At 49.0% G+C, this 24,583-nt stretch overlaps 8 protein-coding genes and 2 non-coding genes across 10 annotated transcripts; 3 read left to right on the top strand and 7 right to left on the bottom strand.

The window, feature by feature from the left end:
* Positions 1-55: 55 nt before the first annotated feature.
* Positions 56-1,650, bottom strand: CANTADRAFT_27565 (uncharacterized protein). The gene has a single exon (XM_020208145.1). The coding sequence runs from the start codon at positions 1,608-1,610 to the stop codon at positions 495-497; it is 1,116 nt and encodes a 371-aa protein (XP_020061915.1). The 5' UTR covers positions 1,611-1,650; the 3' UTR covers positions 56-494.
* An 897-nt stretch (positions 1,651-2,547) lies between these two features.
* CANTADRAFT_27564 (peptidylprolyl isomerase) lies at positions 2,548-4,064 on the top strand. Its single transcript, XM_020208144.1, has one exon. It carries the CDS (start codon positions 2,700-2,702, stop codon positions 3,885-3,887), a length of 1,188 nt encoding a protein of 395 aa, XP_020061914.1. The 5' UTR covers positions 2,548-2,699; the 3' UTR covers positions 3,888-4,064.
* A 551-nt stretch (positions 4,065-4,615) lies between these two features.
* CANTADRAFT_33361 (ubiquitin-protein ligase) lies at positions 4,616-5,977 on the bottom strand (the record flags this gene model as incomplete). Its single annotated transcript, XM_020208508.1, has 2 exons — positions 4,616-5,697; positions 5,755-5,977. Coding segments are annotated over 2 exons (1,305 nt in total), but the record flags the coding sequence as incomplete, so codon positions are not given.
* A 2,271-nt stretch (positions 5,978-8,248) lies between these two features.
* Positions 8,249-9,970, bottom strand: SAP9 (aspartyl protease; the record flags this gene model as incomplete). Its single annotated transcript, XM_020210687.1, has 2 exons — positions 8,249-9,580; positions 9,650-9,970. The coding sequence occupies 2 exons, from the start codon at positions 9,968-9,970 to the stop codon at positions 8,249-8,251; spliced, it is 1,653 nt and encodes a 550-aa protein (XP_020061912.1).
* A 996-nt stretch (positions 9,971-10,966) lies between these two features.
* On the bottom strand, positions 10,967-13,510 carry ZCF8 (Zcf8p; the record flags this gene model as incomplete). The annotated part of the gene is made up of 2 exons (XM_020208575.1): positions 10,967-12,890; positions 12,990-13,510. Coding segments are annotated over 2 exons (2,445 nt in total), but the record flags the coding sequence as incomplete, so codon positions are not given.
* A 1,471-nt stretch (positions 13,511-14,981) lies between these two features.
* Positions 14,982-15,827, top strand: ALI1 (Ali1p; the record flags this gene model as incomplete). Its single annotated transcript, XM_020207040.1, has 1 exon — positions 14,982-15,827. One exon carries the CDS (start codon positions 14,982-14,984, stop codon positions 15,825-15,827), a length of 846 nt encoding a protein of 281 aa, XP_020061910.1.
* A 141-nt stretch (positions 15,828-15,968) lies between these two features.
* On the bottom strand, positions 15,969-17,604 carry END3 (End3p). The gene has a single exon (XM_020208506.1). It carries the CDS (start codon positions 17,268-17,270, stop codon positions 16,110-16,112), a length of 1,161 nt encoding a protein of 386 aa, XP_020061909.1. The 5' UTR covers positions 17,271-17,604; the 3' UTR covers positions 15,969-16,109.
* A 682-nt stretch (positions 17,605-18,286) lies between these two features.
* Positions 18,287-18,358, top strand: CANTADRAFT_t254. Its single transcript has one exon. It is a non-coding gene; the product is annotated as a tRNA-Gly (tRNA).
* A 54-nt stretch (positions 18,359-18,412) lies between these two features.
* On the bottom strand, positions 18,413-19,323 carry CANTADRAFT_13492 (uncharacterized protein; the record flags this gene model as incomplete). Its single annotated transcript, XM_020206264.1, has 1 exon — positions 18,413-19,323. The coding sequence occupies one exon, from the start codon at positions 19,321-19,323 to the stop codon at positions 18,829-18,831; it is 495 nt and encodes a 164-aa protein (XP_020061908.1). The 3' UTR covers positions 18,413-18,828.
* A 3,541-nt stretch (positions 19,324-22,864) lies between these two features.
* Positions 22,865-22,937, bottom strand: CANTADRAFT_t250. Its single transcript has one exon. It is a non-coding gene; the product is annotated as a tRNA-Ala (tRNA).
* Positions 22,938-24,583: the final 1,646 nt, after the last annotated feature.

Here is a 24,583-nt window from a genome sequence, read left to right as displayed (position 1 = left end):
ATTTTCTAGCATTTTCGGTATTTTTTCAAAAAAGTATAGTTACTTATGGTGTGTATTTAGAATGGGCATATCCTCGTGCTCCTTTATCAATTACTACATCCATTCCATCAAGTAGCAGTTAGTTTACGTACACGGCTGATAAATCTCCATGTTTCGTGATCTAATTATAAAAGAAGTTTGTTCTACGTACAGGATTCAAATAATTTCTGAAGTGTCCGTAATCTAATTATAATTACCATCTGGAAGAGGTTTGTTCTCGTGTATGCTTGATACTTCTCATATCTCTCGACACCTTTCTATAAATCCCTTCTGGTAGCAATTTCGTTGATTCCTCTACTTGTTCGATAATTTTCGTAGTTCTCGTGATAAAAAACATCCTACTGGTGGCTTTTGCAACTCTACAGATAATGGCAGGAGTACCCGTTGCTTAACTATGTACATGTCATCGTGGTGTTGTTACTCCTATCCAGCAGCAGTTTTTTGTTGAGCCTCAGTTAGATATTTCTCTGGTAGTAGTTTTTGAAGGAAGTCCAGGCCAATCTCCACTCCTTCTGGTCCAATTTGGGGTGGAAGATGTCAAAGTCATGCTTTTCAAGTTTTTGTAAGTACAACGTCGAGGGAATTGCCACCATAAATGGTGTGAATACAACATCAGGGAGGTTTTTTCTCCATTTCTTGGAGTGCTTTTGTAGTTGTTCATCACGGGGGTTAGATTTCACCACGTCTACGATCAATTCCTGGACCTTGGCAAGCTTGTTTCTGGCACTAAGAATGTGATCGTTCGCCGTGATAGCCGTCTCGAAGATCACGTTCTTCAATTTCTCGCGGATGTCCTTGATCTTGTCCTCGTCCTTAATATGGCCCTGGGTGATTCTCAACAAGTCCTCCTGGGACAAGTCGAATTTGGTCATCAAGTCGATTGGAATAGACACCAGATTACGGGTGGTTGCGTAGTATTTTAACCCAAGAATCATGGAGCTGACTGCAGTGGCCTGGCCGATATGGGCTGCAATGTCACTCACCTGCGACTGGAGCTCAGGCGAGTGTTCTAGCAAGTTGATTGCGGAAGGCAGGATCGAGGGCGAGAGGAGGAGTCCCTGGGTCAAGTAGTTGAGCTGGGAGTATGTGCCTTCTCCGTAGGAGCAGATATCGTCGACCGTCCTGAACGATGGGTTCTTCAAAAAGTGACGACGTGTTTGGAGAAACTGGTGGAAGTATGTGATGTCCAAGTTCAAGTCGTTGCGGATAGCATCTCGCAACAACACGGCAATGGGCTCTCCCAAGTCCTTGTCTGAGTCGTCAGTGAACACTCTGGAGATGGAGTCACTCCAGAACTTGAACTTCAAGTCAGCGGTCGACACGCCCAAGGATCCAGACATCTGCTGCGATGCCTTGGCCGAGACCGATCCGGGACTGTTTCCTCCATCGATCTTGTTGATTTCGAGGTTGAAGGCACGGATTGCTAAAAACGCATTTCTGGCAGGCTCAGGGATATACTGAGCAAGCAAATATGACGACCTATCGGACTTCTCCAATAGCACGCTCACGTTCTCGACGGCATTGTGTAGCTGAGCCTGGTACGAGTACCTCCGTATAGACCTGGCAAACATGTTGTGTGGAATGGATGGAATCGGAGTGGGATATATATCGCGATGCTGGTATGCACACGAAGTGACTTTTTGCAACTGGAAAGGTGGAGGTGGAAAATGTGTCAATTCTCAAGTCGAAGTGTATGAGTAAAGCATCGATACTAGAATAAGTAGACTGCAATGGTGGTGTAAAGTTGATGGTTAATTTAGGGTGTTTCATTGTATGGCCAATCAAACCGTAGATTTATGATGGAGTCTATAATACCCATACCTTGGAAGCGCAGGAGGTATAGTATCATATGAATAGCTAGGATATGGAAGTTAGGGAATGTTGTTTCCAATTAACTAATTTGATTTAAAATAAATACATATTGATTTACGAAAGGCGCTCAAAGTTAATACTACACCAAAAAAGATATTGCACCTAAGAAGTTCCAATCAAGGGAGCAATAGCCGAAGCGGGTTAAATATTTCGGCCAGTAAAAGAGTTCAAAAACGTCGGTTGACCAGCAATTCCATTGAAATTGACGCTCGGTATTAAATTATCCATCAATACTACTTCTTTGAAATGCACAATTTCTCTGTGACTTGAAAGGTGGTGCTTCATAGTCTTGAAATATCGAAGAATAGAGCTGACCCAAGGAGAAATACGAGAACTAAAAATTAAAAAAATGACAAGCAGACTTTAACAAAAGAAGATTATGAAATAGTTATCAAGCATTTCCTGAGTAGATCTATAGCAAGCTAAGTATTCAAAGGATATATTTTAAGCAAGAATTATTTGTAGTTAGGAATTGATAGCATCCATATCGTTACTTTAGGATTTTAATTACCACCAGCAGAGTATAGTTACCTCCTGGAATCCGACTACTCAGTGGATCACTTCGCTCCATGACCACCAAAATTGAAATTATTTCAATAAATTGTTTCGAGAAGGCAATTAGTTGGTTCTCAGAATCACAATTTGGATTATGATTCCCACCATAGCTGGACCAGAATAATCAATTCTTAGCTAACATACCACGCTGCATCCCATTCTATTTCTAACTGTCGTGAAACTTCAATATTGCAACTCCTCCAATCCGCTTACGTAACACAACCATTTCTGCGATGCCATTACAAGAACCGACACCGCCAGCCATGAAAGTGGAACCAGTCAGATCCAAAGCCTTTTTGGACATCACCATCGACGACAAAGATGTGGGAAGAATCGTGCTCGAACTATTCGATGATTTGGCTCCAAAACTGACCCAGAACTTCTTGAACTTATGCAAGGGCATCGAAGCCAATGGCAAGGTATTGTCCTACAAAGACACCGTTTTCCATCGTGTGCTCAAGAACTTCGTCATCCAGGCAGGTGACTTGAAGTACGGCCAGACCCCCAAAGCTGAATATCCTCACGCAGACGTGGGCAAGGGAAATGTGTCCTCGTTCAATGAGGAAGGGCTCTTTGAGGACGAGAACTTGCTGGAGCCTTTAGACGGGCCCTTCAAGCTCTGCATGGCCAACGATGGCCAGAAGGACTCCAACGGGTCGCAATTCTTCATCACCACGTATCCACAGCCCCATTTGAACGGCAAGCACTCGATTTTCGGAACAGTGTTGCATGGCAAGTCTGTCGTCAGAGAGGTGGAAAGAGTGGATACAAGCAAGGACAACGTACCAGTTCCATCCAGCATTGTTCGTATCAAGAACTGTGGCGAATGGACTGAAGGAATGGAGGTGCCTATATTTAATGCCAGTTACAACCAGATCGGAGGAGATATCTACGAGGAGTATCCCGAAGACGATGGCACCATAGACAAGGACTCATCTGAGTCAGTGTTCATCGCTTCCAGCATCATAAAGGAAAGCGGAGGCCTCTTATTCAAGGCTGCAGACTTTCAACTGGCGTTGTTCAAGTACAAGAAATGTCTTCGGTACGTCATGGAGTACATTCCCGACCAAGACCAGGAGCCTGAGTGGTATTCCAAGTATTATGACTTGAAGAAAAAGCTCTACTTGAACTTGGCGTTGGTGTGTGCCAAATTGGGTGATTTCCAGAAGTCCCACGATTATTCGGTGTATTTATTGGAGTCCGACAATTTGAGTGCATCTGAGAAAGCCAAGGGACACTTCAGAAAAGGGTGCTCTCTCATGGAATTGAGGAAGTACGAACTAGCATTAAAGGACCTCACTGTTGCACACGAGCTCTTGCCAAATGACAAGGTGATCGAGAACAGCATGCAAAAATGTACCGAATTGGCTGAAGGAAAGAAGAAGGCCGAGAAGGCCAAGTATGCGAAATTCTTCAAATGAGGAGATGAACAAGAAAGGTTTAAGGTAGAAAATTTATACTAGTCTTGCCAACTAATTGATATTATTGAACATCTATTCGAAGCAAGGAATTGGCCTGTAGTAGAATGAGCAAATACTACATGATTGAGGGTATATTTGCGAGTTTTCGGTACCAGAATAATGAAATAAATATACGATGTATACATGCTATTGTAATACTGAAGTGCAATGAATTTATCTAGTAAGTATAACAACCCTTCAGCAGTCTAGAAGTCGGAAAGCAAGGTAGTTGGTAGACGGAGCGATCCAAATGGGTCACAATGTTGGGGAAGTACAAAAGAGTAATTTATATTTCTAGAGGTAATACCGAATGATAGAGAAGAACAAAAGGAAATAAATATACTCCATGTTGAGGTAATGTCTTCATTATGGTTACAGTGCTAGATCTGTCTCGTGCCATTTCGCTTAGATGCGTATATTTACAATGCTGGTTCTTCTATACATTTATTTAGGGTATCATAACTGGATCTGCCACAAGAGCTCTAGATGCTCTGAATGGAGCCAGTCCCATATGTGTGTCGAGGTTGGTTTATTAGTTTACCCCCTGACTAGTTGTTGGTGCCTTCTCCTGAGGCAGGTTCATCATTTGGATTGGAGTTCGTATTGCCAGAGTCATCATGAGTATTTTCATTGGTGCTAGTAGTATTGCCAGAAGTAGAAGATCCATCATTTCCATCTACCAAGCTCCTTAAGTTCATGAAATCCAATACCTCGTCGTTTGAATCTTCCGTGCTACGAGTCTCAATTCCTCTCTCCGTCCTTCTGCTTGACATTCCTGTAGGAAAAAGTGGTTCTGGTGGGGTCACACCATTTCTCTGTCTTCTGAGGTATCCTATTATACTGGAAAGGGCATTGTTTTCACCTTCATCTTCCTCTGGTAGAGCAGAACCCGACCTCAAGACTCTGCGGAGCCCCGAGGAGTCTATTCCTGACATTGGGGTGGTGTCGTTGTTGACAACTCTCAAATTGGAATTCGAGAGTCCTTCCACCCCATTGACAGGTAAGTCAAAGGTGGACACATTACCCTCGTTACTTCCAGGTTCAGCGACCGAGCTTCTGCAAAGGGGACAGGTGGTGTGCAGCTTGAGCCATTCGAACAAACAGTCTTTGCCAAAAACATGGTTGCATGGCATTTTAACGGCTATGTGTTCGAATGTTCCACGATAGTCTACCAAGTACTTTGGGTCTGTCGTGGTGTTGGTTGAACTATCTTCTCTTTCATTGTCCAGGGTAGCAGTGGACGTCAGCCCACTGTCAGTCCTCCTCTTCTTGGTGATAACCTCGTCGTCTGAAGGCTCAGGTGAAACCACCAATTTCTCGAACTTCTCGAAACAAATGGAGCAGTTCTGGACCTCGCCTAAATCCTTCTCTTCCACGCCAGGAAAAGAGTTGAATTTACTCAAGGTCACCCCCTTCTCCTTGTGTAACCCGTTTATAATGCTAGAATATGCCATTTGGGTGGCCAACCGGATAAACTCCTGTATCACACGAGGGTCTCTGTTGGAGGAGTTATTTGGAAGTGACATTATGAGTGAACCAGTGCGGTTGGGGTCCTGAGGGTTGTTCTCGTCAGAAAAGACGTAGTTGACGGTGATAATTATGGCACGATCATCGTAATCGGTTCCAGAAGAAGCGCTTCCCGCTGCAGGATTTGCAGAGGCAGGGTTTGCGCTTGAAGTGTTGGGATTGGTGGTTTCTCCTGAGGAAGGATTGGATGCATTCGGAGTCTCGGAGGTCGATGCAGAGAGGGTATTTCCGGAGGCAGACTCGACTAGTCTCCGTAGTCTAGAACGCGGCTGAGCTGTGGCAGTGCCTCGAGCTGACGAACTGTCACCCTCCTGGCCTGTTCTGTGCTGGTAGCGGTGGATTCCCAAGAAGTTGTCCATGAAGCGTTCAAAAATCCCGGCATCTGCTCTGTGGCGATGGACGTTGGAAGAGGAACTGTTGGAGCTGGAGGAGCCTCTTTCGGCCTGGGGCTCTCTCGGACGATTGGGAGTGGACTCGCTGCCGGAGTCGTCGTTGTTGTTGGGTGCTTCGCGGTTCTGGTTGTTCATGGTGTGAGTGAATGCTTGGTTTCAGTAGGGATGGCTTCACCTGTAGATGTTGTACAGCCTAGTGTGGTGTGTTGGGGGGTTCAGTACCAGGTGGTGCGACCCTTGGATTCAGCTCAGGTGCTAGTTATGGTCTTAGAGCGTGACTGAGATGATTCAATTATGAATGAATCGCCTATGGATGACTCGCTGGTTCAGTAGCAGTCCGTACTGAGATTCTAGTGCCAGTCCTGTGTGACTAATAGTCAAGTAATGGGTTTTACTTGTGGATGAATCAGCGAAGTTTGCAGTGATGTGGCTCGTAGCTATGAGCTGTGACTGCAGAGTGGCCTATCAGTGATTGGCCGATGCTGATGAGTGGACTGATGCAGTTGCTTATCGGTGGATTAGTGAGTGGTTGGACGGGGCGGCTAGCGAGTTCAGAGGCCGCAATCAGTGGTCTGGACCGTATTAAAGGTGGGGGAGACGGTGGGGGAGACGGAGGAGGCGATCCGAGGGCGGTAAGAGCTAGGCTTGGTGGATTGTAGTGATAACCACCCTGGGAGTTGTAACGTCAATCTGGTGGATCAGGATTAGTAATCACGTGCAGACGGAGGGGCCGGGGAGTGATCGTGTGAGGTGGTGGGGGCACGACGTCTGACGTCAGCCATGACTAACGATAAGGGAGGGGGAGGGGGTACGGAGGGTCCGAGACAACAGGTTTGCAAGGCACAAATGGCTGGAAAGAGGCGGGGAAGCGGTGGAGCTAAATGAAGTATGGGTGCTAAAATAATTATTGTGCACGTGCCACGATATTCTCTGTCTGAGGTTCTTATTGGGTTCTTGTGAATATAAATAACATATGTATATAAATAAGTATCTTTGAGGGTATAACCCTGGATGGATCGTTGATCAGGTATAATGTCTCTAAATGGCATTTAATCTGACCGTTTAGTTGAATTTGGCTCCTCTATTAATATTTTCCGTACAATAATAGGCATGGACGCATCAGAACTTCCGATTCAATTAATAATTATTCTTTATAACAATTATTCCAAACGTTCCAACTCTACTCCGGAAACATGCCGCGAGTTCCATGTGGTCCTTCAGTATCCTAATCTTCCTCCGTTTCAGATTTCTCTTGGGAAAAGATTTTTGGCGGTTACGAGCCGTTCGTGGTAGCTTGTATGGATCGATGGATTTAATGCAAGACCCCACTATTTTATGCTCCTGTTGTCACCAGAACCCCCGGGTAATCGCTTGCAGATTGACAAAAAAGAGGCGACTTGTATTGGCCCAGGATTTTCACTGTATTTGTTGGGTGTAGCTGTTGCACGCCTACCAATTGACTGAAGAGGTTGATAAAGATAAAACTGGCAGCCCTACAGGGGTATTCAGGATATTTTATCAGTAGCTACTACTTAGCGCAATTTCTGCCGGCTCAGGCTTACACTTGAACTCAGGAGACGCAATTTCGTATCATAGTCAAACGTAATAACGGCTTGGTGGTCTAGCAGGGCCTGCAATTCATACTCAAGTTCGAAAATTCAGTGTTCGAGTCCAACTCCAACGCCAACTATCACATCACCACATAACAAGGCAGGAAAGAGTCCGCTACCACCCTGGATGTGCTTTGACGTAGGCGGCATGAGCTTCGTGGACTGAAGTCATAAAACCTGATACAAGGGTATTAATTGACGACATTAGTGTTACCAGATAACGCTTGCAGAGTCACGGTGATTTCTCAACTGGAATAAATTGTAGATAATCAAATTAATGTATACGTTTCACCAGATCCATTAATAATCAATGATTATTTCCGGTATAACTATTGCAACATTAATAGATATTGAAGGAATTAACTCAGAATGGCGTCAAAAATACTAACGCATCGAAATATAAATCATCAAGAATAATTAAGAGAATGACAAATTAGCATTAACGATTTGCTCTAACAAGAATTACACTGAACTACCAATTAACGAATAACTTCTAGAATGTTGCCTTTTGCATTTTAGACAATCTAGGATAATTAATAAAATACCGGATTCTAAGGCCTTTTGCATCAATATTAACGACGTCATGTTCTAGAAGCCGTTTGCAATTTGACTATCATCTTTATAATAATAATATTTAACTTTACCAAAATTTGAATATTATTTTTTATGAATATCTTCGAAGGTCTTCAAAATATTTCCGTTTTGCATCTACAGTTATCACAGCTTCTAGAAGCTCTTGATTGACTAAAAGGTTCTAGAACCCTTTGCCTCAAAATTCTTTTATTAATCTATCCTAGATAAACGCAACAAATCCAATAGCCACAAATAATGGCAACATGTACGCGTAGGTCTTGGTGGCCGCAGACAGCCCTGAGCCCGAGGAGGAACCCGAGCCCGAACGGGGAGGTGCACCCGATCTCAACGACGCGGTTCTGGACGCAGGGGCCACCAGCCCGCTGCGCAACTCGGTCGACGAGTAACCTGCAGCCTTGGTGGCGCTGGGCACAGCCGAGCTGATGACCTCGATGTTGGTGTCCAGGGTGTACTTGGCAGGTGCAAGCGACACCTCCAAGTCGTCCAAATCGAACACGAGGTATGCGCTTCTCAAGAAGTTGTCACCGAGAAGAAGGTAGCCTGCAGACCCCGAGCGCATGACGCCGAGCGCACATATGCTTCTGGAGAGCTGGATCTGCAAGTTAGGCACAGGCACCAGGATGTTCTGGCCCGAGAAGGTGTAGGTGACAACGTTGTTCATGTCATTGGTGCATGACATGAGGTAGGCGCCGTATCTGGGGTCGTAACGTGCGCCAAGAGTGTCTGCAAGACGTTCGGCCAATGCAGTAGGGAAGTACGACAATGTGGAGCCCGTATCTAAGATGGCGCCGTAGCCGCCAGATGCAATGGTGAACTGGTCGCCAGACGCATTGACCGCAATGCCGTTGACCACCACCTCAATGCGGATGGGCGAGTCGAAGCCCAAGCCTGACTGGGTGTTGATGATGGGCACGGTGGTCAAAGTGCCGGAGTACTTGGCGTGGTCCACAGCACCAAACAAGATGGAGCCAGACTTGGCGTTGGCATTGCCCAAGTAGATCGAGTACACGTTTTTGTCGATAATGCCCTGGTTCTTCAACTTGACAGGGAGGTTTTCGTATTGGTAGGCGGCGCCTGCGCGTCTTGCATTGGAGTAGGTGACCTCGAGGCCCGGCAAGCCGATGCCGAGCACGCCGATGTTGGAGGAGGTGTTGGTTGCGACTGCAAACGACAAGTCATTGATGGTGGCGTTTGCGAAGGCGACGTCGTCGTGGCCCCATTCGCCTGCAGCGTAGGTGCCGTCTGCATAACGGATGAGGAAGTCGGGGGCCGAGGAGTTTGCGTTGAACGAGGAAGAGGACTCGTAGTTGAAGGCACCCTGCTTGGTGCACTCGTTGGAGCCGGAGTTGGAGCCGGAGGAGCCTGAAGAGCCTGATCCTGAGCCGGAGCCCGAAGAACCGGAGCCTGGCGAGCCTGACGCCACTGCCGACGCTACTGCAGAGGCTACTGCAGAGCCTGAACGGAAAGGTGCGTCGCCTGGCGAGAATCCGGACGGCATCTCGGTGCCTGTGACAGTCACTACCGTCACCAGCTCCAGCTCGTCTGCACGCTTTGCAGCAGGCGCAGGCTGCTCCTGGGGAGGATTGACAGGCAACCGTACCACATTTTTAGCTTCACGTTTCAGCTGCAGGCTGGGTGCCAGACAGCGCAAATCTGCAGCCATCACCCACAAGTCGGAGGAGCCGGTGTCAACCAACACGCCAACCTTATCTTTGTTCAGGCCGATTTCTAAGTCAACCATGTAATAGGTTTGCTGGTTGGTGAGAGTCATGTCCAACAGGCCATCACGCTTGACCATGCGGGGGGTGTGGTCGCTGTCTCTGTCGATGGAGGCACGGTCGTTGGCACGGACAATGTCGAAGTTGAGGGCAAGGCCCTGGGCAGCCACCGTGGAGGCCAACAGCAACAAGGCGAGCTTCATTGCAAGTGGAGGCGAATTGGTTGAAAGATACAGCGGTTTGGCGGAGCAGATATAGTGGCTGTGCGTGCGCGAACCGGAAGTTTGCTGGTTGCGGTGAGTGCAGGAAGCAGAAGCAGGCTATTTAAAGAACGGGCAAGGGTGCGGAACGGAGGGCGCTGATTTATGCCTGGGGCCTGGGGAATTGTATGCGATGGGCGCTGGTATTTATGCCTGGGCTTTGTCGGGGATGTGCCTGGGTGCTTTATGCGTAGAGGCTTTGGGGGTGGGCGTTTGCGCTTTATATATGGGGCGGCGGCGGAGCTCGGCGCATCATCGGCGCAGCTTTCAGTCCACCAGTGACACCGATGGTTGATCTGCGGTGAGGTCATTGATGGTGAGTTGGGCATAGCCACGTGGAGTTCGCGCTAGCTCCGTAGTGAGCAACGGCCAAGAGGGGGTGGCAAGGGGATGACAAGGGGACTTACGAGGCCCAACGGGGGCAGAAAGCTTGGCCTTTTGCGAGCTTGGCGGTGGGGACTGCAATCGGCGCGGAAAACAGCGCAGTGAAGGTCCGCTGCACGAGACGATGCGACGGGTGCGCAGTCGTGTGTACAGGTACAATATAACGGGATTATCACCTACGATATAATAGTTGGCTCACAAGCGACGGAACAATGCGAGTGATCCGGTGGTTGCCCTGGTCCCAGCTAGTTACGAGGCATGTGTCGTCCATTAATATTACAAATATACAAGTACAAAGCCAGGGCTGGAGGTTCTGCAGGGTCGACCTCGGCCAGATACGACGCATGCAGATCTGGCAGTACGTCATTAGACTAGTGCACGGGGTGCGAAGAGTGCGTCATGACTGATAGGCTCTCCTGGATGTGTCATGCGTGAGACGACCAAGCTGCTCGTCCTGGAAGTATCATGCCATGCATGTAGCGAGGCTGCGTGTACGTGGGGTGGTTCATGTACGCATCGCTGGGCTCGTTTTGGTGGTGTACCTCACTCCTTCGGCACAATGTGCGCAATGTACTGCTCCACAATCTCGGTGTCAAAAACGTACCCCGAGAGCCGCGAGTTGGGGTTGTCGATCATGTCCTGGTCAAAGTTGACGGTGGGCGTGATGGCAATGGGCCCTCGGTTGTCCAGTCCGTCTTCCGCGGGGTCCCGCAAATACTCAAAGAGCTCCCACACCTTTTCTGCGTAGCCCACCAACATCTCCAGCGACCCAAAGTAGCTGTCAACCAACAACTGCCAATGCAGGGGTTCCATGCTGGCCTGGTACTGGTCCATCAACGCCGCCGCCGTGCCATGCACAGGCCGCGCTGCCTGCAAGTACCGCAGGGTCTCGGTGACTGCACCCACCGCCAGGCGGTAGTGAGGCACCCTATGCAACGCCGCCAATGCGGTGCTGGAAGCAAAGCGCGCTACCACCCGGTGATATTGGTGCACCACGCGTCCGTAGCTGGGGTCCAAGTCCATGCGGAAGCGGTGGCCTGCGTCCATGAAGTTTTTGAACACCACCAAAAACACCGCCTGCACCACCATGCAGTTGTAGAACGGCCGCATCACTGCAAGCGGATAGCGCGCCATCACCTCCTCCAAAAGGTCACGGGCGCCTGCGTACTTGCCAGTGACTAGCTGATCCACCAAGCAGAAGTGGTTGAAGAGGTTGATCATGGTGGTGTAGTACGACGCAAACCGCAACAGCGGGAAGTAGCCTGCCTCCACCCGGATAAAGCTCAACCACCGTACAAACAAGTTGACGGTGTACTGGTTCATCATCACCAAGTCCACTGCACGCCTGTCGAGCGTGAACCGCGCCACCTCGTCAGCGGTGGGCGACGCTTGCGTGGAGTAGTACCGCTGCTGCAACTCCGCAAGCTCCTCGTGCAACAACTGCACCACGTCAGCGTAGAGGTAGAGGTAGCGGCGGATGATGTGGGTGCGTGACACGGTATGCACGTCACGCCGGTAGTACAGGCCCCAGAGCTTGAGGTCGTACTGGAGCTTCGCGTCCGCCACGTCCTCGAGCTCGTCGCCGTAGAGGAACCGGAGCACCTTGCGGTGGGGCAAGATGGTGCCCTTGAGCTGGGACGACGAAAACAACGAGCCCTTGTACTGGAAAAATGCATGCTCGATGTCCACTATGCGAATTTGCATCCAGTACCGAGCCAAAATCTTAAACTCTATACTTGCAGGATACTCCTGAATGCTGGTGGTGGTGGGAAGACTGCCGGACATGGCAATGGGCACCTGCGCCGGCGGCGTATCCCTCTCAGGGTCCTCGATGAGCTCGACAAACGTGCTGTTCAACACCACGTAGTTCAACAAGCTGTTGAACTCGAGGTAGTGGTCGACTATCTGGTTGTTGAGCGTGTAGTAGCATTTGGCGAAAAAGTACCAGTCCAACAAGTAGAGAATGTCGGTGGTCTTCTCGTAACGCAAGATCTTGGCGCGCAATGCTTTGGCGAGCTGCACCCACTCGTCGATGATCTGCGCATTAGGCTGGAAGATCAGGCCCTCGAGGAGGAAGTTGGAGAGGCCTGCGTCCTCCAACAAGAGCCCACTGGCGAACATCAACAAGAAGTGGCTGGCCACGCGCACCTCCACAATGGTGAACCGGAACGTCTTGGAGAGGTCGTGGTCGCCTGTCTGCTTGATTTTGGTGTAGATGTGGTGATACTTATGCAAGAGGGTGTCATGGTCCACGAGCTGCGACACATGCGCGTCTTCTGCATGGAGGTACGCCTGGTGGAGTTTCTGAACGATGGCAAACGAGTTGGGGAGCAAACGCCTGATTTTGCCCACTTCAAGCATGGACATCTCCACCATACACAACTCGTCGTCGCGGGACTGGGCGTCGATCGACCCGAGGCCGTCGGTGCCAAACGGATTGGCCCAGTAGGTAGATGGGTGGGAGTCTGGCGTGGGCACACTATCGTGCGGCGAATGCATGGAAAGAAGGCTGTTTGCGGTGGGAGGGGTGGTCATGGACGACGCCGGCAGCGACCGCGAGGTCACATACTGGGTCAACGGTGCAGCCATGGGCAATGCCGGGAACGCTTGGAGCGGCGTCTGCTCAGGGTGCACCAGCGGTTGGTGGTGGTAATGCATGAAGAGGGCGTCGGGCGTGACGTGCATGCCTGGCAACGAGCTGGCGTTGGGCAACACGTCCAGCGGCGGCCCCTGGAGGGCTCGGGGGCCGTAGGGACCGTGGAGGTGTGAAGGCGCCTGGCTATGGCTATTGGGTGGTACGGGTGCAACGAGCCCATTTGGTGGCACGGGTGCAACGAGCCCATTAGCAGGCAGTAGTCGCTCGCCCGTATGGACGTCGCTGGCGCCCTCAGGAACCTCCTGGAGCCGGGACTTCTTCTTGGTGCGCTGCTTGCGTTCCTGGATCCGGGTCATTTCCTCCTTGGACGGGGGTCGGGGTGGACTCTCCAAGCACTTGTCCATGCGCTTGAACTTGACGCACGACGAGCAGGGAATCTGTAGGTCACACTTGATCTTGAGGACTTTGCACGAACCGCAGCTGTAGCTTCGGCGTTGACGTTTCTTGTGGTCGTGACGTCTGTCACTGTCGTGGTCCTCCACCATGGTGCGGGATCGTGGGTGGGGGTGGGGAAGTACGGATGTTGCAGGTTCAGGCAAGCTATCTCGACGACGGACTCGGCGGGTTGGATACAAGTGGTGGTGAGGTTGGCGAAGAGTAGCGTCAGTAGCCAGAGATGAATCTAGGGTTTAGTGGGATCACGTGATCCGGATATTCGATAGCAGCCTGGGGCGGTGCTTGCGCGAAGGGTTCGCCCGAACCGGACCGCGGGCGCCAGGCCCCAGGCCCATGGCCGCTGCTAGCGTTAGAGTGCCGTATGGCGCCCCTATCTGCGTGCAAATGCAGATCCAATGGGGCGGCGATGCACGCCATGCAGCGCGCGCGGAGTGCGCGGAGGACACCCGAGGGTGGTATCACACGTGACTGCATGTGGTGAGCCATAGCATAGGCGACTGTAGATGGTGAGCAAAGCAGGGTCAGGGCAGATGGGCAAACCTGCTCTGTCTGTGGGCGACTGGTGGACCTGCGGTTGCTGGAGAATCAATGTATCTCAAAATGGCACATGCTCGCTCTTGCCGTTTAGGACCAGTATATTCTTCTATACGAGACCCGCGCTCCAAACCCACCGTTAACTCCTGCAAAGGAGCCACTAAATCTGGTTGACGTTGTGAGTTAAAAGCTAACACTAATGTCGCGTGTCCCCGGGGGACTGAAATATTCAATATTCGCAGCCGCAATACGGCTGTAGGAGAAACTGGACCAATATCGTGCTCGCTGGGCGCCGTCCATGTACCAACCAGGCCATTCTATTGGTCCCTGGGTGTTCTCGTGCTTGAGGAAGTCTCTTTTCGGTCGGCGATTTATGCCTAATCCGGTGACAAAAATATGGACCAGATCTCCGATGGAACCTAATGGCTTCCACGTCTCTGTTGGTGCCATTCTAGGTGATCAGTGCCTTGCTGATGCTGCTGACTGAAGTCTTCATGCCACACGGAGTTGTTATGGCTAAACGCGACATTCTTGACCACGACGAGACATGCATGCTGGAAATTGCGAAATTTGCACCAATTGCGCCCGCAAACCGGATGCAATGGCATGCATTGGGCGTGCTGGTGCCACTGCCGCGCAGCCTGGCGGTCCTGGCTGCTGCGTGGCTGCTGCGTGGTTGCTGCCCGTGCCGTACTCCCAGTCTGTCTGTCCCAGCTTGTCCCACTCTGCCCTCTGGCTCCATCCTGGGATGTCGCACGAGATTTTTGGGCCGCGCACGACCCCACCAGCCAATTGTCGTTGAACAAATTTTAATACACTCCATCTGAATAGTGCAGCTACCCAATTGTGCACGGTGACAGAACCTGAACCGTACAGACTGTGACACATCTACAGGCCCATCCTCGCCCACGCCACGTTCTCCACCTATTTAGTGCAGCTCAGACACCCACTCCGTCCCCTTCTTGCAGAATACATCCAGCCTCCATGATTGCCAGAACCGCTGCCAGAGCCCTCAGAGCCAGATCAGCTCCCTGTGCCATCCGTGGCCTCCAGTCGTCCTCCGTGATGAGACTCGCCAACCAAGACCACCCAGAAGAATTGGTCAACTTGAACGAATTGCCCAGAAGACAGCCTACTGACATCCACGTCCCATTGGTTAACCCAGCAGAAAAGTACAAGGTGCAGATCGAAGAGTTGCATAAGTTCGGCAAGTACGTGATGGCATGCATGCCCAAATATATCCAGCAGTTCTCTGTCTGGAAGGACGAGTTGACCATATACGTGGCACCCTCTGCAGTCAGACCAGTGTTGTCTTTCTTGAAGAACCACACCTCAGCCCAGTTCAAGTCTGCAGTCGACGTCACTGCTGCCGACTACCCCTCCAGAACCAACAGATTCGACGTGGTCTACAACTTGTTGTCTGTTCGTCACAACTCCAGAATCAGAGTCAAGACCTACGCCAGCGAGACCAGCTCTGTTCCCTCCATTGTTCCGCTCTTCCAGGGTGCCAACTGGTTCGAGAGAGAGACCTACGACTTGTTCGGAATCTTCTTCGAGGGCCACCCCGATTTGAGAAGAATCATGACTGATTACGGTTTCGAGGGCCATCCTTTGAGAAAGGACTTCCCTACCACCGGTTACACCGAAGTCAGATACGATGAGGAGAAGAAGAGAGTTGTTTACGAGCCATTGGAGTTGACCCAGGCCTGGAGAAACTTCACTGTTGGTTCCTCTGTTTGGGAACAGGTTGGTGAAGGTAAGGACTTCACTCCTGAATCATTCAAGTTGCCAACTCCTGAGCCAGAACCACAAGAGCCAGAAAAGAAGTAATCTCGTGGTGAACATCAACCAGCGAGAACTGAAATTCATTTCAAAGGATGGCTATGAGAAACAATCATAACACCACCACTAGCGATTCTTGAATACAAAGCATACAGGAGTACAATATTAGAATACAACTCGTTCCTCAACCCCCGTTCATCCTTTAATTTCTCATCTTTTCATGCATTTTTATATAGTACTATTTATTGATCAATGGAAATTAGATCAGTCGAAATTTTTACAGCCTGAAGCTGGCTGTTTCCGCTTATTGTAGAATATTACTGTTGCATTTCAGGCCTTCAAACTCCCTATTTCCTCTTGAATTTGAGCCAATTCTTGATTCTTTTGCGTCAAGAACTCTTCGAGGGTAGAAACTTGCGACTCGATTAATTCTATATCGTTCTTGACGTCATCCAAATCTTTGTCGTTTCCTCTGCTTTTTGATTTATTCAATAAACCTTCTTTGTACTTTAATAATTGCTCGAGCTCGTACTTCACAAGCGAGTTCTTTTGGTCTTCTTCCTCATAGTACTTGGAGCCTTTCTCCACTTTTTCCAACAAATTCTCCAACTCAGTCAATTCCCTTCTCAATCTCACCTCTTCCCAATCGGTTCCTTCCGTTGCTGAGAAGTCTGTACCCTTTTCATTAGTTGCCTGACCTATTTTGGTCAAGTAGTTGCTTGCAAATTTCTTCGTGCCGCTAGGTTCAGTGTATCTTGGGCCTGAGTTGCCGGACTTGTAGTTTGAGTTGGCTGATAAATCGTAGTTAGGGACTTCCTTTGAGAAGGTTGCTCTTAACGATGCTGGAACTCCTCGTGGGACTCTCTTTCCGTTTTCTCTTTGGTTCAAAATATGTAAAAACACCAACACCTGATCTTTATCGATAGTTTCGAAAGATTTAGGGTTGACCAAGTTCCACGCAGACGAGATATCACTTGAAGGCACCTTGGACAATGTCTTGTATAAGGAGTCCAATGAGTCGAATCTGACTCTACCGTATGAGTCGCTGTTGGAGTTATAGATGGCCTCGTAGGTGGATTTATCAGTAGGCGAGATGTACCAGTCGAAATCGTCACTCAAGCCGTCCTCTCCATCGTCATCGTTGAAGCTGGGGTCCACCGAGGTGTTGCCATTGACTGCACGGTTTGCCTGTATCAAGTGGACCTTGGAGCCTGGAACCAACCATCCTGGTAACTCTGAGGGTATGCTAGTGATGGATCCGTTGACCAAGTCGAAGATCATTCTCATGGTGATACAGAACTCTTCAAAATCCAATTTGCCATCGTTATCGATATCGGAAAGCTCCCAAATCTGAGACAATTGTGCATCTTGGAGTCGTGAGTTTTTCAACACCGGCGACACCTTTTCTCCCGTCAATTTGTTGTTTTCAGGCTTCAATCCTTGAAAGATCTCCCAGTACTTCTTGATCTCCCATTCTTCTAAACGTGGCATTGTGGCGGTGGTTTTTGCTGTTTTGGGGTGGTTTTTTTCAGATTATGTCCTTTGCTGGTTAGAAATGGTCGGAATGGACAGTCTTTGTGTTTGATGGTCTAGGCAAGTATCCTCTGGATGCAATCTAGGGACGAAGTTGGAACGGTTGACTGGGGATTAGGAGAGAATCGCACTCGACAAATGTGTCACGTGACTCGTTTTGGCTGAACTATCGAGGTGAGTTTATGTGGGGTTATGAAGGGTCCGGGGTGCTGGGATGGTGCCAGTGGGGTAAGCGGACACTCTGTGAGGTGGAGTGGCTCTCTAATGTTCAGTTCGGAATTCTGTTCATTTTTCTGAATTATTCTGGAAAATTCAATTTTGAAGCATATCCAGATAGTTTTTTATTGAGCATGTATATCTTCTGAGAGCAATTCCCACTCTTTCGGTACATTTCTCCACCATTGGCCTTATAAGCTTTGAATTGTAACAAAACTAGAGTCTCTGAATAGTTAGACTACGAATCTGCTTACATATCCAGTCTGTTTAATATCGCAAATTTCTCATGGGCTAGTATACAATGGCGAGCTGTTCGACAACTAACAGGTCAGCTACAGAGTAGGTGATGGAAAAATAATAATAATCACGGAGTACAAGGATGTTAGGTCCAAGAGATTTGACTGTATCACATGACTATCTGGCCCTTATCTCTATACTACCTCAGTAATAATCCATGTTGGAGACTTACAATAGTGTTTAGCCGATACCTGGCTAGCACACGAGGCCAAATATCCACTATTACCCAAGCTCCTAAGGGGCTATATAAATACATCTATTCTGACTACTTAGATCTCTACTTAATTCAAGAAACTCATGAATACATGCTACACATCCTATCATTAGAGTTAATCAAGAGTATGATGCTTCCAAAGAAGGTGAAAAGCTACCATTAGAGAAGAGGTGGCTATTAGTAAGCCATTACTAAAATAGATGTATACAGAGAAGTCTAGTTTAATCCGTTAGAGGGCAATAATTCCGGGCGGTTGGTGTAGTGGTTAACATATCTGCCTTCCAAGCAGGTGTCACGGGTTCGATTCCCGTACCGCTCATTCTTTTTGCATTTCACTCTTCAGTAAGAGTAGAATGCTAGATAAATGACTATTGAAGAGTGCTGTATTGGAAAATTATGTAAAAATGGAAATTATAAGAAATGGACTGTGGCATAACTAGATACCAAAAGACGCTCGGTAGAAAATGAAATAACTCTCACTGAAGTGCGTGAAGGATTAACCTGAACTTCTGCGTAATTGACACACCGAATAGGATGAGGCTAATACAAGTAAGCGAAAGAATTCAGATACTCTTTTAAGCATTATTTCGAGCTGCTGAAGAAGTTGCACAAATGGTGCGGACTCCTTGGAAGAACTCATCACTATGTACATGAAATTGAACCTGTGGCTCGCCTATGAGCTACCAGCCAGCGTCCATGGAAGACTGGACAATGTCGCAGGATAAAACATCTGTTTAGGCCTGCCGCCTGTGCCTATCGCATATGGTAGTAGGTGGGCTCTCCGAACTCCTACTCAGTCTTCTCCTCCTCGTCCCAGTCATATCTGCCCTCAATGATGTCCACCAACCCGTCCTGGATCATCGAGCTCTCTTCGTCCATGGGCAACTCGCTCAACTGTCTTTCCTTCTCGTATCCTCCCATCATGGTCTTCATCTTCCAGCCGAACTCCTTGAACGACGACACATCGAGGATCCAGCACCCGCCAAAGATGAGCATCGACGACACAGTTCCGCACAACATCGTGCCTGTGCCCACCGCCACTGCGGCGTCAGTGGTGAAGTTGTAGCTCAACGGAGGCGCGTGGTTGCCCTGAAACAATGTGGGGACGTACTGACGAGATATGGTGGATTTGTAGGCGAATCTTGATGCAAAGATGGTGGCGGCAGCTGAGGTCAAAAACAACACCATTTGCTGTTTACGACGCGAGACGTACTCATCGGAGGCGTTTGCGATCTTGAAGTTGTAGTCGCCAAGGAGCTTGCGCAAGGTGGTGGTCTCCGACATGGCTTGTGGTGTGGGAAGTAGTGGTGGTAGTATGGACTTTTGTGGGAAGGTTGAGCATGGTGATGTCGGGTCGTGCGGTGCACAGATAGTCCACCAGGAATATTCACAACGAATTGAACACTACGAATGGCTATTGGCATTTTGGCGATGTGGCGACGGCTGATGGCGGCCTACTACAACCAGGCAGCCTCCTGGAACAGTCTTTTAAACAACTTATATTAAGAAAAGAGTAATACATAGGGCAAACAAAAATCACAGAAATTGAATCAAATAAGGAACTTGAATGAATTAAAGTTCTAGTTTACAATAAACTTGGCTAGGCGTAGGATCAGATTTCTTCCTTGAACAATCCCCCCTTATTAGGATTGTTTCCCAACGAGATATCATCGTCATAGACACCAGTGCTGGCAATGGAGTCTGTCTGGGTAGGCTGCTTCTTCACTTCCTGGACATCCTTGGTCTTGGTGTCCTTGGTCTCGGCAACTACTGGCTTGGAAATAGGCTTGGAAATAGGCTTAGATGAGGCTTCGGCCTTAGCAGCTGGCTTTTCACGAGATGAGCTTCCCTTAAAAAAGTTGCTGAACCTCTTCAATCCCTTCTTCTTGATGATTTGATGGGTGTTGTTGGCAGCAGCAATCGCAGTCTCGCTACGCTTGGGAGTGGCACGCTGGGCTGGGGCAGGAGCAGAGGAGATTTCCTCTTTCTGCTTGAGTTCCGGTTCCTTGTGCTCGGCCAATGGCGTGGCATCTTCGACGGAAAATAATGAACCAGTGTCTCTCAACTTGTGTTCGTCAATTTCGGTTCTTAAGTGAGGAGGTAATTCATTGTTGATCTTGTGCTCATCCTTGACCTTTTCGTCAATATGCTTTAAGATCTCTTCCTTGTGCGTAGCCTTGGTGGTCAAGTTGCTTTCCTTCTCCTTCTCCAAGTTTGCTAATTTTTCGTCGAGATCCTTGTGAGCATCGGTTGCCTTCTTCAATTCATCGTTAGAGGTGATGTGCAATTCTTCTACTTGCTTGGAGGTTTCTTCGTGCTTGACAATGGCCTCTTCCAAGTCCTTAGTGTACTTTTCGATTTCGGCTCTGGTGCTTTCCAACTTTTCGGTCAATTCAGTCACCTTGGTTTCATTCTCCTTGTTCAAGGATTCGGCAGTCTTGACTTCTTCAGTCAACTCATCTCTAGCATCAGTCAACTCTTTCAACTTGGAGTTTTCTTGTTCCAATTCATCTAAAGTTGGCTTCAAGAGTTCGTCCTTTTCGGCTTGCAATTCTTCCAATTCAGTCTTGCGGCCACCGATCAATTCACTTTCCTCAGAATCGATACGGTCTTGGTTGGCTTGCTTCTCAGCCAAAAGGTCTTCCTTTTCTTCGGCGTACTTCTTTTCCAATTCGGTCAACTCAGTGTTGCTTTCTTCAACTTCACCGTTTCTTTCTTCTTGGTGGGCAGTGAACGCGTCATCTTCACCCTTTTTGCGGTCTTCGTTTGCAGTAGTTCTCTTTTGCTTAGCAATTTCGAAATCGGCCTTTTCTTGACTCTTTTGTCTGACTTCTTCTTCCTTGGCTCTTTTGTGCAATTCAGTCAATTCAGCCTGCTTGGCCTTGTAGGCCTTGTCGGAAGATCTTTGGGCGTCAGCCTTGGTATCAAGGTCGTTCAAGACTGGTTGGACGATGACGGAAGCCAACTTGTCCAATTCACTTTGGAGCATGGTCAAACCACCGCCCAAGTTGATGACACCAGCCTTGTTGTTTCTAAGTCTCTCTTCACTGTTCTTTTGCGCAACAGTCAATGCGTTGGCGTACAACTGTGCTTGTGCCTTGAAATCCTTGCTGGAGGACGAGTTGATCGAGTTCAATCTTTCCTTGGCCTTGGCGCTGGCAGCTGCCAACAAAGTGGCGTCGACGACGTCCACGGCCAGGAATGCCTGGGACCTGCGCTGGGTGGCCACCTGGGTGCTGTAGCCGGCCCCGTGTTTCAAGGAGGCTGCGGCTCCGCTGGCAGCCAAGTCTTCTTCGTCCTGGTTCAAGTATTCTGTGGGAGGCTGGTGGGAGGCCACCTTGAGGCCCGAGCGGTAGTCGGCCTCAGGGTTGAATCTGGAGTTCAACGACTTGGTGGAGTTCTTGTTTGCCAACGCACTGATCTTGTCGATGTTGAGGGTGGTGCCCGAGCTCTTGGTGGCCAATCCGCTTCTCATCACGTCCTTGCCAGGGTTGGTTCTGGTGGACAAGGTGGACGCCGAGTTGGCGGTGGCTGTCTTAAAGATCGAGCTGCCTTTGTAGGCTGGAACGCCTGTGCCATTGGAAGTGTTCGCAGTGGCGTTAGACGACAAGCTGGACGTTCTGGCGTTTGCAGCAGCGGCGTCAGCGTAAGCATCCGTGTGGTCTCTGGACCACGCGTTGATGGTACCTTTCTTGGCAGCCAAAGCTGCCTGGTGGGCCTCGACAGCCTCGACACGTTCGTAGGACGGCTTGACGGTCAAATCCGCAGATGCTGCCAACAACGCGGCTGTGTCGGAAGCGCTGGAGTTGACACCCACGGAGGTGGCGCTAGGCAGGGTGTAGATGCCCTGCTTCAATTTCTGCTGGTACAACGCCTGCTGGGAGAGAGGCTTGCCGTTGGACTGGTAGGAGGAACGGGACATGGCAGGTAGGGTGGGGGGAATGGAGGGAGTAGTGGTGGGTTTGCGAGCAGTGGACGATTGTAGAGGTCTGTGGACGATTGTGGGGGTAGTAGACGTGTGGGGGAAGACGTGTGGCTCGTATGATTGAAGCGTATGGCTCGTGGAGGAGGTGGTGATGATAAAAACCGCTGGGAGCAACTGATTAATTCAGAGTATTTCGCGCCAGCAACGATAAATTAGCCGGAGGTGTGGTGGAACTGCAACGAGTACGGACGTCAATTGGGCCTGGAAAGTGCAGGATGGATCGGTAGATGGCACTGGGAGGCAGCAGGTGATGAAGAAGAGAGTGACGGACGGGTCACGGTTGTTAGCAAGCGTGGACGTTAGAGGATGCCTGCATATAGGGCGTTCTACGTTAGGGGCACTGGCCTTTGGTGTGGAGCGGACCACTGCTAGTGAAACCGCTACGACGAGCTATTGGCAGGGGCAATGGCAGTGGCAGAACCACAATGGCGGCGACAGTACCGCCGCAATGGCAATGGCAGCAGTGTGACAGCACTACTATGGCAGGAACACCAGAATGGCACTGGCCATACTCTCCTTGACACCTGAAATCTCACGTGGCGTGGGGGCTGGCGCGCGCGGGCGCATAACCCGCAGCATCGAACGTCATAGTGGAGGGCTCGTCTGCCTCACCAAACGGCACTGGGGTAGCACTCAAATAGACGGGAATCGTGGGCTATACGCGTATACTGGTCTGTAGCAAGTGAACCAGGGTCTCAACAAGCTGGCAGGTGGGTGGTGGCATTGGAAGCTGGGTTGTACGAGTCCAATGACGCCGAATCCGGTTGTTTGGACTTGCCTGATTGGGCCATTTCATGTTCCAAAAGGGCGGTGCGCCCGTAAATGGCATCACCAAAAAAATGGACGAGTCCGGAGTCGAACCGGAGGCCTTTCGCGTGCGAAGCGAACGCGCTACCAACTGCGCCACACGCCCATAGGGGAGTGTTTTTTGCGATTGGAGCGTCTGCTGGATACGAATTCTGTTTGGGCGGCGCACGACCGACCGTTGGAGTACCATCTTACAGGCTCGACAGAACCACTTTGCCCCCAAGCCATTGCGTCAACTCTATTCTTGTATTGAAGCAAACCATCCAGACACATACGGACATTATCCCGCCTTTATTGTGGACTTTTTCACCTTCCTACCTGCAAAGGAATAACTATGTTCCAACTGATGAATAGGCTGCGAAAAGCACTGAATGGCACCTTCAGACTTGTTCCCCAACACAATTACTTCGCAGGTATCGAACTTCTCACCCCAGAGGTGATAGTATTATAATTACAATGTTTCGCAATGAGTGGTTTCTCCTTTACTCTTCGATAAAGATCAAGACCATGACTCCTCTTTACCAGCTAACTTAATCACCTACAGCTTGCAAAGTTGAGAAAACCCAATCTTAGCGAGCCCATTGAATTAAGCTTATAGGTTAACGCAGATACCTGAGCTCTCGTCGGGGATGTGGCACGATCGGGCCAAATAAGGAATAAAACCTTGACCATCATCAAAGTCTCCGTTTGGGTCAACATCTACTTATGTACTCAACCGAACAGATGCTTTCGTGCACTTGTTGCAAAAACATCATGAACAGACCGAATAACAAATTTCTCAAATAACGAAAAACGGTTTTGGTACAGATTTCCAGCCAAAATATTTTCGAGATTCTGGCTAGACTACCAGCTAGTATTGTAAGATCTCAGTTTGCAAGCAAACGGAGACATACCGTTGTGAAACATGGAGGCTGAGGCCAAACAAAGTTAATACTGTATTAATACGATCTGAGGAAAGGGTGTTCAAAATGGGATGGTATTATTCCGTATTAAGATAGTCGTTAATGCTTCATGCTTCTAAGCAAATACGGAGTAATGCTTAAAATCGGAGCTAGTTGAAGTCCTCGGTTTGTTTCGAGACAAAAGTAGTTCCATAGTCCATTTCAGCTAGCCGGCTCCAGACGGCTGCCCAGGGGTAGATATGCTCTCTGAGGGCAATCTTAAGTGTTCCCAGGAATTTCTGAAGGCACTATTACCATACTGAATCAGAATCGTGCATTTCACCCATCAGTAAAATATTGATTTACTATTTCCATTTCTGGCCCCTCGTAAGATGGCTCGAATATTTGCCCTGTTTTGGAGCTCTAGTCTCCAAACTTTTCTATTGGTTGACTACACCTTTAACAATTATAATGAATTTAAAACCACTCTTGAAAATCTATGGCACACTAATTAATACATAGGCGGTGACTTTTCTATTCTTTATGCAAATCATCCTTACTACTCGGGCCAGGAATCACTTGAGGTCGCGTCACCAGGCCACATTGTTACTCCAATTTATTGTATTCTCTGGAATGCCTGTTATCCTCTGAAGACTTCATTCTTGTGGTTCTCAGAGACTACAAGAAGATTATTGTTCTACAGGTGGGGCTAGAATCTCACTTACATTTTATTCCAAGTGAGGGTCCATTTTCTCTTTTTCACATTCCAAGCCTAATATCTTGGGTCACCAATTCCATTCCAGGTGGTCTAATTTCTCATCCATATCCACTTTGTAGCTACATATTATAGACAGTGCCCAGATTGTTCTAC

The sequence above is a fragment of the Suhomyces tanzawaensis genome, assembly GCF_001661415.1.
Source record: "Suhomyces tanzawaensis NRRL Y-17324 unplaced genomic scaffold CANTAscaffold_9, whole genome shotgun sequence".
NCBI lineage: Eukaryota > Fungi > Ascomycota > Pichiomycetes > Serinales > Debaryomycetaceae > Suhomyces > Suhomyces tanzawaensis.
Note: the sequence above shows the minus strand (reverse complement) of the source record. Positions and strands in the feature narration are given on the sequence as shown.